Consider the following 15357-nt stretch of genomic DNA (forward strand, 5'->3'; position numbering starts at 1 on the left):
GAGTGCCCAAAAGCACAAGGTGTGCAATACTCAGAGACATGGCCAAGGTAAGAAAGGCTGAAAGACGACCACCACTGAACAAGACACACAAGCTGAAACGTCAAGACTGGGCCAAGAAATATCTCAAGACTGATTTTTCTAAAGTTTTATGGACTGATGAAATGAGAGTGAGTCTTGATGGGCCAGATGGATGGGCCCGTGGCTGGATTGGTAAAGGGCAGAGAGCTCCAGTCCGACTCAGACGCCAGCAAGGTGGAGGTGGAGTACTGGTTTGGGCTGGTATCATCAAAGATGAGCTTGTGGGGCCTTTTCGGGTTGAGGATGGAGTCAAGCTCAACTCCCAGTCCTACTGCCAGTTTCTGGAAGACACCTTCTTCAAGCAGTGGTACAGGAAGAAGTCTGCATCCTTCAAGAAAAACATGATTTTCATGCAGGACAATGCTCCATCACACGCGTCCAAGTACTCCACAGCGTGGCTGGCAAGAAAGGGTATAAAAGAAGAAAATCTAATGACATGGCCTCCTTGTTCACCTGATCTGAACCCCATTGAGAACCTGTGGTCCATCATCAAATGTGAGATTTACAAGGAGGGAAAACAGTACACCTCTCTGAACAGTGTCTGGGAGGCTGTGGTTGCTGCTGCACGCAATGTTGATGGTGAACAGATCAAAACACTGACAGAATCCATGGATGGCAGGCTTTTGAGTGTCCTTGCAAAGAAAGGTGGCTATATTGGTCACTGATTTGCTTTTGTTTTGTTTTTGAATGTCAGAAATGTATATTTGTGAATGTTGAGATGTTATATTGGTTTCACTGGTAAAAATAAATAATTGAAATGGGTATATATTTGTTTTTTGTTAAGTTGCCTAATAATTATGCACAGTAATAGTCACCTGCACACACAGATATCCCCCTAAAATAGCTAAAACTAAAAACAAACTAAAAACTACTTCCAAAAATATTCAGCTTTGATTTTAATGAGTTTTTTGGGTTCATTGAGAACATGGTTGTTGTTCAATAATAAAATTAATCCTCAAAAATACAACTTGCCTAATAATTCTGCACTCCCTGTAGAAACATAGAAACATAGAATGTGTCGGCAGATAAGAACCATTTGGCCCATCTAGTCTGCCCAATATACTGAATACTATGGATAGCCCCTGGCCCTATCTTATATGAAGGATGGCCTTATGCCTATCCTATGCATGCTTAAACTCCTTCACTGTATTTGCAGCTACCACTTCTGCAGGAAGGCTATTCCATGCATCCACTACTCTCTCAGTAAAGTAATACTTCCTGATATTACTTTTAAACCTTTGCCCCTCTAATTTAAAACTATGTCCTCTTGTAGCAGTTTTTCTTCTTTTAAATATTCTTTCCTCTTTTACCTTGTTGATTCCCTTTATGTATTTAAAAGTTTCTATCATATCCCCTCTGTCTCATCTTTCTTCCAAGCTATACATGTTAAGGTCCTTTAATCTTTCCTGGTAAGTTTTATCCTGCAATCCATGTACCAGTTTAGTAGCTCTTCTCTGAACTCTCTCCAAAGTATCAATATCCTTCTGGAAATATGGTCTCCAGTACTGAGCACAATACTCCAAATGAGGTCTCACTAGTGCTCTGTAGAGCGGCATGAGCACCTCCCTCTTTCTACTGGTAATTCCTCTTGCTATACACCCAAGCATTCTGCTAGCATTTCCTGCTGCTCTGTGACATTGTCTGCCTACCTTTAAGTCTTCTGAAATAATGATCCCTAAATCCCTTTCCTCAGATACTGAGGTTAGGACTGTATCACTGATTTTATATTCTGCTCTTGGGTTTTTACGTCCCAGGTGCATTATCTTGCACTTATCAACATTAAATTTTAGTTGCCAGATTTTTGACCATTCCTCTAGTTTTCCTAAGTCCTTTTCCATTTGGTGTATTCCTCCAGGAACATCAACCCTGTTACAAATCTTTGTGTCATCAGCAAAAAGACACACCTTACCATTGAGGCCTTCTGCAATTTCGCTGATAAAGATATTAAACAATATGGGTCCCAGAACAGATCCCTGAGGTACCCCACTGGTAACAAGACCTTGGTCTGAATATACTCCATTGACTACAACCCTCTGTTGCCTGTCCCTCAGCCACTGCCTAATCCATTCAACAATATGGGAGTCCAAGCCCAATGACTGCACTTTATTGATAAGCCTTCTATGTGGGACAGTATCAAAAGCCTTACTAAAGTCTAGAAAAGCGATGTCTACTGCACCTCCTCCATCTATTATTTTAGTCACCCAATCAAAAAAATCAATAAGATTAGTTTGACATGATCTCCCTGAAGTAAACCCATGCTGTTTTTCATCTTTCAATCCATAAGATTTTAGATGTTCCATAATCCTCTCCTTAAGTATGGTTTCCATTAATTTCCCCACTATTGATGTCAGGCTTACTGGCCTATAGTTGCCCGATTCCTCCCTACTACCTTTCTTGTGAATGGGCACAACATTTGCTAATTTCCAATCTTCTGGGACGACTCCTGTTGCTAGTGATTGGTTAAATAAATCTGTTAATAGGTTTTGCTAGTTCACCGCTGAGCTCTTTTAATAGCTTTGGGTGTATCCCATCAGGCCCCTGTGACTTATTTGTATTAATTGTAGACAGTTGACTTAGAACCTCTTCCTCTGTAAAGACACATGCGTCAAAAGATTCATTAGTCTTCTTTCCCAACTGAGGTCCTTCTCCTTCATTTTCCTTTGTAAAAACTGAACAGAAGTATTCATTGAGGCAGTCAGCTAGTTCTTTATCATCTTCCATATACCTTCCTTCTTTAGTTTTTAATTAGGTAATTCCTTGTTTTAGTTTCCTTTTTTCATTTATGTATCTGAAGAATGCCTTATCGCCTTTTTTCCCTGACTGAGCTAATTTCTCTTCTGCCTGTGCTTTAGAAGCTCTTATAACTTGTTTGGCCTCGCTCTGCCTAATCTAATAAATTTGTCTGTCATCCTCGTTTTTTTTTTTTTTTTTTTATAATTCCTAAATGCTATCTTTTTGTTTTTAATGATTTTGGCCACTTCTGCTGTGTACCACAGTGGTCTCTTCCTTTTTTTGCTTTTATTGACAAGCCTAATGCAATCTTCTGTTGCCTTCAATAGTGCCACTTTTAAGTAGTCCCATTTCTCCTGGACTCCAATTAAACTGTTCCAGTCTGATAGAGACTCGTATACCACTAATCTAATCTTAGAAAAGTCTGTTTTTCTAAAATCTAAAACTTTTGTTTTTGTGTGGTGTGACTCAGTCACTGTACTTATAGTAAACCACACTGACTGGTGATCACTAGATCCCAAGCTTTCCCCTACAGTAATATCAGATACCAAATTCCCATTTGTGAATACTAAATCTAAAATGGCCTCCTTCCGGGTTGGCTCCTCCACTACTTGCTGTAGAGATAATCCCAGTAGGGAATTTAGAATATCTGTACTCTTGGCAGAACTAGCTATTTTGGTTTTCCAGTTTACATCTGGAAGATTGAAGTCTCCCATAATGATAACTTCCCCCTTCAATGTCATTTTAGCTATTTCCTCAACTAGTAGATCATCTAATTCTTTGACTTGGGTAGGTGGTCTATATATAACACCTACACGAGTTACCTTATGATTATCAAGCTGCAAGGTAACCCAAACTGACTCTAAATTGTTCTCGCTAACTTGTATCAAATTAGATTTTATGCTATCTTTCACATACAGGGCTACCCCTCCCCCTTCTTGCCTTCTCTGTCTTTCCTGTATAGAGAGAACCCTGGTATTGATATATCCCAGTCATTACTCCCCTTGAACCACGTCTCAGTAACAGCCACTACATCTATATTCTCAGATGCCATTATAGCCTCAAGCTCATTGATCTTATTCCCTAGACTGCGAGCATTTGTAGACAAGACTCTGAGCTTGTCATTTCTTAACCTTTGTGCTACTGGCCTCTTCTGGCATTGTTCCGGGGGGCAGTCGGACTGCTGAATTATCACTCTTTTGCCCCCCTTTCCTAGTTTAAAATGCTTCTTAGCAAATACTTGGAACTGTTCACCGAGGACATTCGTTCCCTTGAGAGAAAGATGCAAACCATCTTTCTTGTACAGTTCTTTTCCATTCCAACAAGAGCTATCATGAGACACAAAGCCAAACCCTTGGTTCAGACACCATTCACCAAGCCATACATTGAATTCCTTAATGCGCATCTTCCTGTCATGCTGAAGGTTATGCACAGGCAAAGCTGCAGAGAATGAAACAGTTGATGCAACCTCCCGTATATCCTTTCCAAGTGTATGAAAAGCTTCTTTCACCTTTGAAACCTCATTGCAAGCCAGATCGTTTGTCCCAAGATGGAGAATAACATCCACTTCCCTTTCCTGCTTTGCTTGCCTAACAATATTTAGGATCCGTCGTCTATCCCTGCTAGCGGTAGCACCAGGGAGACATCTCACAACACCATTCTCTTCAAACTTTACACCTCTTATGATGGAATCGCCCACCAACAACTGCTTACTATCAATCCTCACCTTCTCCTTTTTGTCTTTGGCTGCAGTCTTACATACTTTAGGCATGGGAGATGATTGTTTCTCACACACTGTGCTTGAGCCATCCTCCATGTTGCTCTTGCACTCTGAAAGTGCTGCAAATGAATTATGGAGAGCCACAGACTGTGGGACATGCCTTCTATCCACAACTCTCAGTCTACCTGAACCTACAGTAACCCATGTTCCATTTCTAGGGGGCCTTGTGGCAGTGGCATTGCAATGTTCTCAGCCTGAGTTTGTTTAGTGGTTAATTTAAAAATCTCATATTTCAAAAAGGTAATTTCCTGCTGCATTATGGAGAGCTGGCTACAGATCAGACAGTATCCAAACCTTTGAAGAGTGGAACCTGAAATAAAAGCACAACAATTCCTGCACAGAACCAGATCTGCCATTGTAAAGAGGGGAAAGATTTTACACAAACAAATCTTACTTGTTTAGATTGTATCCACCTCCAGATTACCTCCTGAGTATCTCCTGAATATCTCCAATGCACTTCTAACAGCAGCACTTGAAATAGCAGCCTTGGAAAAGCAGCAAGCTATGATTAGCAAGCTAATACTGTGTGGATATATATACACACACTCCCACAAAGGCTCCTCCCCCAACAGCAAATTAACACCTTACTTGCCTATGCTCATTTGCAATCAGACAATAGAGATACTGTGTCTAGCAAATTCCTTACCTCTTTTGAAACACAGTGTCTGTGTATTCACCAGAAACACCACTGAAGATCTGCTACAGTGGAAAAACTCTGAGTTAGACTGTTAGTCTCCTGAATATCTCCAATGCACTTCTAACAGCAGCACTTGAAATAGCAGCCTTGGAAAAGCAGCAAGCTTGAACTGTCTGCAGATGCCCTGTAAAATATTTCCGCCTACCCTTTCTGGTGTCTTCACTAATAGATTTAAAATGCTACCCTCCTTATTGTAAAACATGTGTATTGCTATTTTTGCAAACTGCATAAACACTTGAACTGTTTGAAGATGCCCTATAAAATATTTCAGCCTACTATTTCCGGTGTTTTCACTCAGAGATTGAAAACGCTACCCTCTGGATTGAAAAACAAATGTACACTTGTATTGCTATTTTCGCAAACCACATCAACACTTGAACTCTCTGCAGATGCCCTGTAAAGTATTTCGGCCTAATATTTCCCGGTTTTTCACTCAGATTTAAAATACTGCCCTCTGGATTGTAAAAAACGTGTTACACACTTGTATTGCTATTTTTGCAAAAAAAAACATTTAAAAAAATGTCTGGAGATGCCCTGTCCCAGATTTCAAACTACTATTTCAGGTGTTTTCTCTAAGATTTAGAACTCTGGTTTGAAAAACCTGCGTTGTACACTTGTATTCCTTTTTTTGCAAAAAATAAATAAAACACTTGAACTGTATGGAGATGTCTACTATTTCAGGTGTTTTCACTAAGATTTAAAACTATACCGTCTGGATTGTAAAACTCGTGTTGTACAGTTGTATTGAGCTTATTCCCCCCATACCAACACTTGAACTCAGGTTTGGAAATGTCTATTCAAATGGTAAAAATAAAGAAATGTTCTTGCGTGTAGCTGCTTTTGAGGTTTTGCAGATTTGCAGCTTTGTTATAAGGCAGTAGTTGCAGCTAGAAAGCACTGCCTAGTACACCCAGCCTCAGCACCTCACTCCTGAATCCCTGGCTGCAAGCTTTCCGTTCCTTTCCCTATTCTACACAACTATTCTTCTTTCTAGCCTTTCCCATCACTGTCCCTGACACTAGAATAGAAGCTTGATTGTGACTGAACACTGTCCCTAAGATCATTTTCTGTCAGACACTACATAGACACAACCACCTTCATTCATAACTCAAAATAGATTGACATTCTGCTCATTTTGCAAGGGCACCTCCCTGCCTGCTGCCCCACTGATTGGCTCATCCAAGCTGTCTGTCAGCACCTGTATCCACCTGAAAAAAACTGTAAAGTCATGGCCACTAGGGCTCTCCTTCCACCTAATTTGCAGTCAACTGCCTGTTGGCCGGCAAGATCCATCCCTAGTAACAGAGACACAGAACATGGCAGAGAGGTAGTGGTGCGTTTCAGAACTAGCTAAGAGCCTGAGCAAAGAACACTACTTCTACACTGCTTCTGAAAAATCATGAGTGGCCTGCCTTTCTTTAGGTGTGATATTTCTCTCCTTATCTATTGCACAGAAGGGAGACGCCCCCTGCTTGTGAGAGAAATGCATCTAGTTGTGCAGCTGAAGTGGGGAATAATTAGGCTGAAAAAGATATTAGGGAAGTCCATAAAAAAATCTATTCCTTCACAGTTATGATTGTACAAAGAAGCACAGCCATTATGCAAACTTTTCATTAACCTATGTCTGTCAAGATATCAGAGCATCTGAAATAAAAACAACATCTATACGGTTATAGGGTTAAAATATTGTTAAAATAGAGTAGTTATAGGGTTAAAATAGTGCATGAAATGTGTGCAGTGGCGGTCTTTACCACCACGCAAACTACTGAAAGGTGGGTCAGACAGCGCCACAACTTTCAACTGTATCTGCATCCTATGGATGATGTCACGGGGGATAATATTTATACAGTTGCAAGAAAAAGTATGTGAACCCTTTGGAATGATATGGATTTCTGCACAAATTGGTCATAAAATGTGATCTGATCTTCATCTAAGTCACAACAATAGACAATCACAGTCTGCTTAAACTAATAACACACAAAGAATTAAATGTTACCATGTTTTTATTGAACACACCATGTAAACATTCACAGTGCAGGTGGAAAAAGTATGTGAGCCCTTAAACTAATGACATCTCCAAGAGCTAATTGGAGTGAGGTGTCAGCCAACTGCAGTCCAATCAATGAGATGAGAATGGAGGTGTTGGTTACAGCTGCCCTGCCCTATAAAAAACACACAGCAGTTCTGGGTTTGCTTTTCACAAGAAGCATTGCCTGATGTGAATGATGCCTCACTCAAAAGAGCTCTCAGAAGACCTACGATTAAGAATTTTTGACTTGCATAAAGCTGGAAAGGGTTATAAAAGTATCTCCAAAAGCCTTGCTGTTCATCAGTCCACGGTAAGACAAATTGTCTATAAATGGAGAAAGTTCAGCACTGCTGCTACTCTCCCTAGGAGTGGCCGTCCTGTAAAGATGACTGCATGAGCACAGCGCAGACTGCTCAATGAGGTGAAGAAGAATCCTAGAGTGTCAGCTAAAGACTTACAGAAGTCTCTGGCATATGCTAACATCCCTGTTAGCGAATCTACTATACGTAAAACACTAAACAAGAAGGGATTTCATGGGAGGATACCACAGAAGAAGCCACTGCTGTCCCAAAAAAACATTGCTGCACGTTTACAGTTTGCACAAGAGCACCTGGATGTTCCACAGCAGTACTGGCAAAATATTCTGTGGACAGGTGAAACCAAAGTTGAGTTGTTTGGAAGAAACACACAACACTATGTGTGGAGAAAAAGAGGCACAGCACACCAACATCAAAACCTCATCCCAACTGTGAAGTATGGTGGTGGGGGCATCATGGCTTGGGGCTGCTTTGCTGCATCAGGGCCTGGACGGATTGCTATCATCGAAGGAAGAATGAATTCCCAAGTTTATCAAGACATTTTGCAGGAGAACTTAAGGCCATCTGTCCACCAGCTGATGCTCAACAGAAGATGGGTGTTGCAACAGGACAACAACCCAAAGCATAGAAGTAAATCAACAACAGGATGGCTTAAACAGAAGAAAATACGCCTTCTGGAGTGGCCACATCAGAGTCCTGACCTCAACCCGATTTGAGATGCTGTGGCATGATCTCAAGAAAGCAATTCACACCAGACATTCCAAGAATATTGCTGAACTGAAACAGTTCTGTAAAGAGGAATGGTCAAGAATTACTCCTGACCGTTCTGCACGTCTGATCTGCAACTACAGGAAACGTTTGGTTGAAGTTATTGCTGGTTCAACCAGTTATTAAATCCAAGGGTTCACATACTTTTTACACCTGCACTGTGAATGTTTACATGGTGTGTTCAATAAAAACATGGTAACATTTAATTCTTTGTGTGTTATTAGTTTAAGCAGACTGTGATTGTCTATTGTTTTGACTTAGATGAAGATCAGATCACATTTTATGACCAATTTGTGCAGAAATCCATATCATTCCAAAGGGTTCACATACTTTTTCTTGCAACTATATATGTACAGCTGGTATATACATTTTGTTTAGACCACGCTGGTATTGGCTGCAGCATACTGTACCACAATTCATATTTTATTGGGACACAGGGGCAGGCTGCAGCAGCTCACTTCTACCAGCATTCATATTGTCAGTATGAATGTTGGTAGGAGTAAAATGCAACCTGCCCCTGTGCCCCAATAAAATATGAATTCTGGTACAGTATGCTGCAGCCATTACCAGCGTGGTCTGAAACAAAATGTATATATCAGCTGTACATATATTAATATATATCAGTATTTATGATACAAATTTTACATGTACATCTTGTATAAGTCATACGTCTTCTTGTATATAGTGATTTGGACCATGCTGGTATTAACCTGGGCATCTTCTGTATATTCTGGTAATTATATATGTACAGCTGGTATAAGTTATATGTCTTCTTGTATATAGTGATATGGACCATGCTGGAATAACTTGGATATCTCCTGTGTATAATTTTATATGTACAGCTGGTATACAGTATGTTATTATTATTCTTGTATACAGTGATATGGACCATGCTGGTATAGCCTGGGTATATTCTGTATATATTTATAGTGTATATGTACAGCTGGTATGTTATACTGTATGTTTTCCTGTAAATAGAAATATGGACCATGCAGGTATAACCTGGGTATCTTCTGCATATAATTATATATGTACAGCTGGTGTAAGTTATACGTCTTCTTGTATATGATGATATGAAGCATGCTGGTTTGCCTTAAGCTTTTTCTAGTATACATTCATATATGTACAGCTGGTATCTACTTTTTCTTTTGTAAAGTAATAAATGAACAAATGTTCTTATATATAGGGACATGAATCATTCCGTTATTATAACCTAGGTATCTTCTGAATCAGGGTGTACCAGTTACTTTATATAAGAAAATTGGTCCATTTATCACTTTACATAAGAAAAAGTAATATACCAGCTGTACATATATAAATGTATACCATAACATCTTAGGGCAAACCAGCATGGCCAATATCATTATATACAAGAAAACGTATAACTTATATCAGCTGTTGATATATTTATGATACTGGGGGAACTAAAGGGGAGCAATTATAAATACTAGGGGCATTATAACTGCATTATTACTATTGGGAGTTCAATATTATTTTTGGGCACAGTATGGAGGTCACTATTACTAATAGGGGCATCATTGGGAAGCATTATCATTGTAGGGGCACTATTACTAATGAGGGCAGTTTGGGAGATAATTATTACTATTTGTGGGACTTTCTGGAGCACTTTGGGGACTATCTGTCACGACCATGGTAATGGCCGTGACTCCTGAACCGCATGCAGTTGCCTGTGGTCTGGGGTTGTTGTCAATCACAGGTGAGGGCTGAAGTATGTTGCTTCACCTGTGGTTGCCACTGGCAACATTAGGTATGTGGCAGTAGAGCAGTTGGAGCTGGTTGCTAGGCTGCTCGCTGTCATTGCATGCGGTTGCACCTGGCAACCTGTCTATTAGGTGTGCCTTGTGTTTGTTTGTTGTGCACAAGGTTTTTGTATGGGTGCACGTCCCCTTTAAGTGGCTGTCTTCCCTTCCCTGGTGTGAGAAGGGTTAATTCCCTTCCTAGTGTGTGTGCACTGGGTGTGTCTGTGTGGGTGTGGCTACATGGGCTATTTAGCCTCAGTTGAAAGCAGATGTCTGAGGGGTACTTCAGCCATGGTTAGCTGGAGTCTTCCTCCTGGTTTATATCCCATCGGCCAGTGAGGGCCACCCTTGTGGTCATAAGTTATGTTACATGGTGTTATGAAGGTGTGTGTTTGGTCTCCTTGTTATTGCAGCTTATGGTCCTGAGTTCCTGTGTGAGGTGTGGTGTGTGCTGTGTCCGTTTGAGTTCTTGTGGACAGCAGCACCTGCACATAGGTTCCAGGCTCTGTGTCTGTGGCAGGTAGGTGTTGTGTTGTTGCATTTACCTGCCATTGCCATAAGCTGTTCATGTTCCCCTTTCTTTGTAGCTTGACCAGTGAGACTCCTGTTCCTCCGTATCCAGGAGGAACAGGTCGTCTTACCCTGCTCCTAGTCTAGGGCCACCCTGAGGGCTAGAAGGGACTTCAAGGTTCCGGAGTATGAGCCCTCCCACCATCAGGGTCGGCTCATACGGCTAGGAGACAGGGTCAGAATTAGGGATTGATAGGAGGTGACCTGCTCCCTGATTCCTGTCCTGGCCTTGCACCGACCATCCATCTTCTGGCATCGCACGGCTGAGGGTTTCCCCCACCTTCAGCCGTGACACTATCTTTATGTCACTATTATTTCATAAGAATGGTATATGGGGGTATTGGAAAGCACAGTGTTGTGGGTAACAACAGGATGACTCTGTTGGGGCACCAGGAGGGGATGATGATGGGAATGTAAGGAAACTAAGATGTCTATGTGCCTAACTTTGCAGAGATGAGACATGGCTTAAATAATTCGTCATGGTGGTTCTAAGGATGCAGGAATTCCTGGTTGGCTGTCTTAGACATAAGACATAACTTTGCTTGGGGCCCCAGAAATGTCAAACCCATACCTGTATGTGTGCTTACAGCCCTTAAGGCTATACTTTGTCACATCAATATGACCTTGTGAGGTCAGAATGACACCAGAGTAAAGGGAAATCAGCACTGCTGACTCTTCAGCAAATGTTTGTATTTATTAAGACCAGGGGTGTAACTACCATAGCGGCAGACAATGCGACTGCTATGGGGCCCAGGGCAAGAGGGGGCCCAGTCTTAGTTGGGATTATGTCCTCTTCTACTGGAGGTAAAAACTTGGTCCAGACTCTACCCTCTACTGGAACAACTTTTAGCAAATGGGGCAGTGGAAAAATGGCCCAAGGGTCATTGAAAAGGGTTTTAGGCAGAAACCCTTCTGTCCTGGGTGGGGGGCCTGGTTTGATCCTTGCTACGGGGCCCTTACTTCTCTATGTACACCACTGATTAAGACTAATGTTGATGTAGGTCTGTCTGACTTAAATAAAACAGTACGAGTATGACCACACAGTCAGGTTTATGCATGCAGGTTTGAAAGCTAAAATCAGGAGTAGATCTTGAAAGGTGAGAAAGAATTAAGGCCAGAAATGATGACTCCTCTGTTTTTAATTCATTCCTGGTTTTGGCTTCCAAAACTGTATGCGGAAAACTGATCGTGTGGCCATACCCTAATGCAGATGTCAATCTCCTTTCACCCATTCCCGTAGATGAACACTATAATAAAAATGGAAAGAGGTACCCTTTCCATACTAGCATCGACATTTGAATATATTATTTAGTTTGCTTTTCCACTGCTAAATGTCTTTGTCTATGCAGCTCCGCCCAGCAACAACTGTGTATGAAGTGGCAAAAAATTTTAATCTGGAAGTGTCAATGTTTGAGAGACTGATCAGAATGGGCATACCATACGTCCGCCTTAACTATCAAGTAAGTTCTAAGTTAAATACGGTGTGGCATATGACAATTTATAGTGTTTCACAAGTAAACAAACTACAAATCTAACTGGTATTTGGCTAGTGCTGACCAAGACAATGTGACAATGGAGCACAGTTGTCATGATGACCAGGGAAAACTACTTCTGTCCGCAGATTTTGTAGTAGAAATTTTGTTTTATATAGCAGTGGCACCAATTCAAATGAATGAGCAATCTTAAAAATGGCCACACCAAGTTCATCAGTTGATCTTAGCTCTGGCTACTGGACAAGAAGTCCTGAGCAGGGAATCCTCATGATGTCTATAAAGTATTCTCTGCCTGTAGTTAGCAGTAGGAGCAATTTACTGGCAACCAGAGTTCTGTTCTTTTTAAGAGAATGTATCATGCATTTCATTTTAGTCTCATTAGTTAGATCTACTGTGGTGCTTAAAAGTTTGTGAACTCTTCACAATGTTCTCGATTTCTGCATAAATTTGACCCAAAACGTAATATCAGATTTTCACAGAAGTCCTAAAAGATGATGGATCTTCTGATAAAGGAACAATTAATTCTGAATTACCAGCAAATTCTAAACAAAAATTTCAAGATATACAGTACAGACCAAAAGTTTGGACACACCTTCTCATTCAAAGAGTTTTCTTTATTTTCATGACTATGAAGCCATCAAAACTATGAATTAACACATGTGGAATTATATACATAACAAACAAGTGCGAAACAACTGAAAATATGTCATATTCTAGGTTCTTCAAAGTAGCCACCTTTTGCTTTGATTACTGCTTTGCACACTCTTGGCATTCTCTTGATGAGCTTCAAGAGGTAGTCCCCTGAAATGGTCTTCCAACAGTCTTGAAGGAGTTCCCAGAGATGCTTAGCACTTGTTGGCCCTTTTGCCTTCACTCTGCGGTCCAGCTCACCCCAAACCATCTCGATTGGGTTCAGGTCCGGTGACTGTGGAGGCCAGGTCATCTGGCGCAGCACCCCATCACTCTCCTTCATGGTCAAATAGCCCTTACTTTCAAAGTTTTCCCAATTTTTCGGCTGACTGACTGACCTTCATTTCTTAAGGTAATGATGGCCACTCGTTTTTCTTAGCTGCTTTTTTCTTGCCATAATACAAATTCTAACAGTCTATTCAGTAGGACTATCAGCTGTGTATCCACCTGACTTCTCCTCAACGCAACTGATGGTCCCAACCCCATTTATAAGGCAAGAAATCCCACTTATTAAACCTGACAGGGCACACCTGTGAAGTGAAAACCATTTCAGGGGACTACTTCTTGAAGCTCATCAAGAGAATGCAAAGCAGTAATCAAAGCAAAAAGGTGGCTACTTTGAAGAACCTAGAATATGACATATTTCAGTTGTTTCACACTTGTTTGTTATGTATATAATTCCACATGTGTTAATTCATAGTTTTGATGCCTTCAGTGTGAATCTACAATTTTCCTAGTCATGAAAATAAAGAAAACTCTTTGAATGAGAAGGTGTGTCCAAACTTTTGGTCTGTACTGTATGTCTGTGAGCTAAATCTCAAAAGAACGTAGGTCGTGCACACAAGCACAAAAGCCGTTCTATGAAAAATGGTTACAGGGGTTGTCTCACTTCACCAAATGGCATTTATCATGTATTACAAGGCACTACTAATATATTGAGATTGTCCATATTGTCTCCTTTGCTGGCTTGATTTTTTTTTATCACATTATACACTGCTCATATCCAGAGGTTATGACCACCGCTGCAGCACACATATGAAATGGCCAGGACAGATCCTGATGCTCATGCATGCCTATGTGCGCTTCTTCAGTCCCAGCCACCAGAGAGGCCAGAGCCTTTTCCTATAGTGTGCAAGCACAACTGTCACTGCTGCTGGACTGTTGAAGGTTGTATTAGCATGCATGCACAGCAGCTCCTATTCCAGCCACCTATTTACTGCACTGCAGCTGTGGTCGTAACCCCTGGATATGAGCAGTGTATAATGCTACTGAAAAATGAATCGAGTCAGCAAAGGAAGCAATATAGACAATCACAATACATTAGTAAGTGTCTTGCATTAACTTTAACTTCACGATAAATGCCATTTGCCGAAGTGAGACAACCCCTTTAAGCCCTTCCATACAGAGCCAGTTTTCAACTTCCTGACAGAACCTAATTTTGCAAATCTGACATGCTTGCAAGTGGACCATACATGCTCTAGTTTGAATAATAAAGGAAACTCCTGAGAAGTGACCACATTTTGTAAACTATATCCCTCAAGGTATTTGTTAAGGGATGTCTTGAGCATTTTGTCCCCATGGATGTTTAGCAAAAAATTAAAGCACAGAAGATGGTGCAAATTGCAATTTTTCCATAGATATGCCACTTCAATGCCCTACATCTTGTGCCCATCATGTGCCAGTGTGAAAAATCAGCCCTCATTATTATGTCCTGCTTCCTGGCTTTAAAAACGACCTGCATGTGGCCCTAATCTTTTGCCTGAATGTATGAGTGGGAACCATGTGCATTTTGAGGGCCAACGTGTGATTTACGGATCTTGTGCTGGCAACTGAAGATACTCTGGGGTGAAATAATAAATGGAACCCTGAGAAGTGATCCAATTTGTTAACGACACCCTCAAGGTATTTATTAAGGGGTAAAGTGAGCATTTTGACTCCACAAGTATTTTGCAGAAATGAATGTGCAGCAACAAACTGCAAATTGCAAGTTTTTCAAAGATATGCCATTTTAGCACCCAATATGTTGCATGATGAGTTGCCAATATCATTTCTACTATATATACTGTACATACAACTTTTTGATGGAGGTGACCAAAAATGGCTGTTCTCCATTGTTTTTATTTTTATTTTTTATGGCATTGACCTGATGGGATAGGTTATGTGATATTTTTTATAGAACAGTCATTACAGATGACCTATTTAAATTTTTTTTAAATTTTCAGTTGTACACAATAGAAGCATTTTTAAAGAAGGGTTGCTACACAATAAAATCATTTTTGAAAAAAATCATGTTTTTGTGTGTTTCTGAGAGCCCTATTTATTCTTTTTCTGGTGATGGGCTTGTGTGAGGGCTCATTTTTTGTGGGATGAGGTCATCTTTTCATTGCTACAATTTTAGAGGACTTTTTGATTGCTTGATATTATGTTTTTTGGGAGGTGAGGTGA

The 15357-nt window shown here is 40.6% G+C and overlaps 1 protein-coding gene across 2 annotated transcripts in view; it reads left to right on the plus strand.

Moving 5' to 3' along the window:
* LOC121002769 (NFX1-type zinc finger-containing protein 1-like) overlaps positions 1–15357 on the plus strand; it is a 291483-nt gene that overhangs the window by 242385 nt on the left and 33741 nt on the right. For both annotated transcript variants that reach the window (XM_040434303.1, XM_040434304.1), the window contains one exon: positions 12079–12189. In XM_040434303.1, the coding sequence (XP_040290237.1) occupies positions 12079–12189 (111 nt within the window). The remainder of the gene's footprint in view (positions 1–12078; positions 12190–15357) is intronic.

This window comes from Bufo bufo, chromosome 5 (assembly GCF_905171765.1).
Source record: "Bufo bufo chromosome 5, aBufBuf1.1, whole genome shotgun sequence".
Classification (NCBI taxonomy): domain Eukaryota; kingdom Metazoa; phylum Chordata; class Amphibia; order Anura; family Bufonidae; genus Bufo; species Bufo bufo.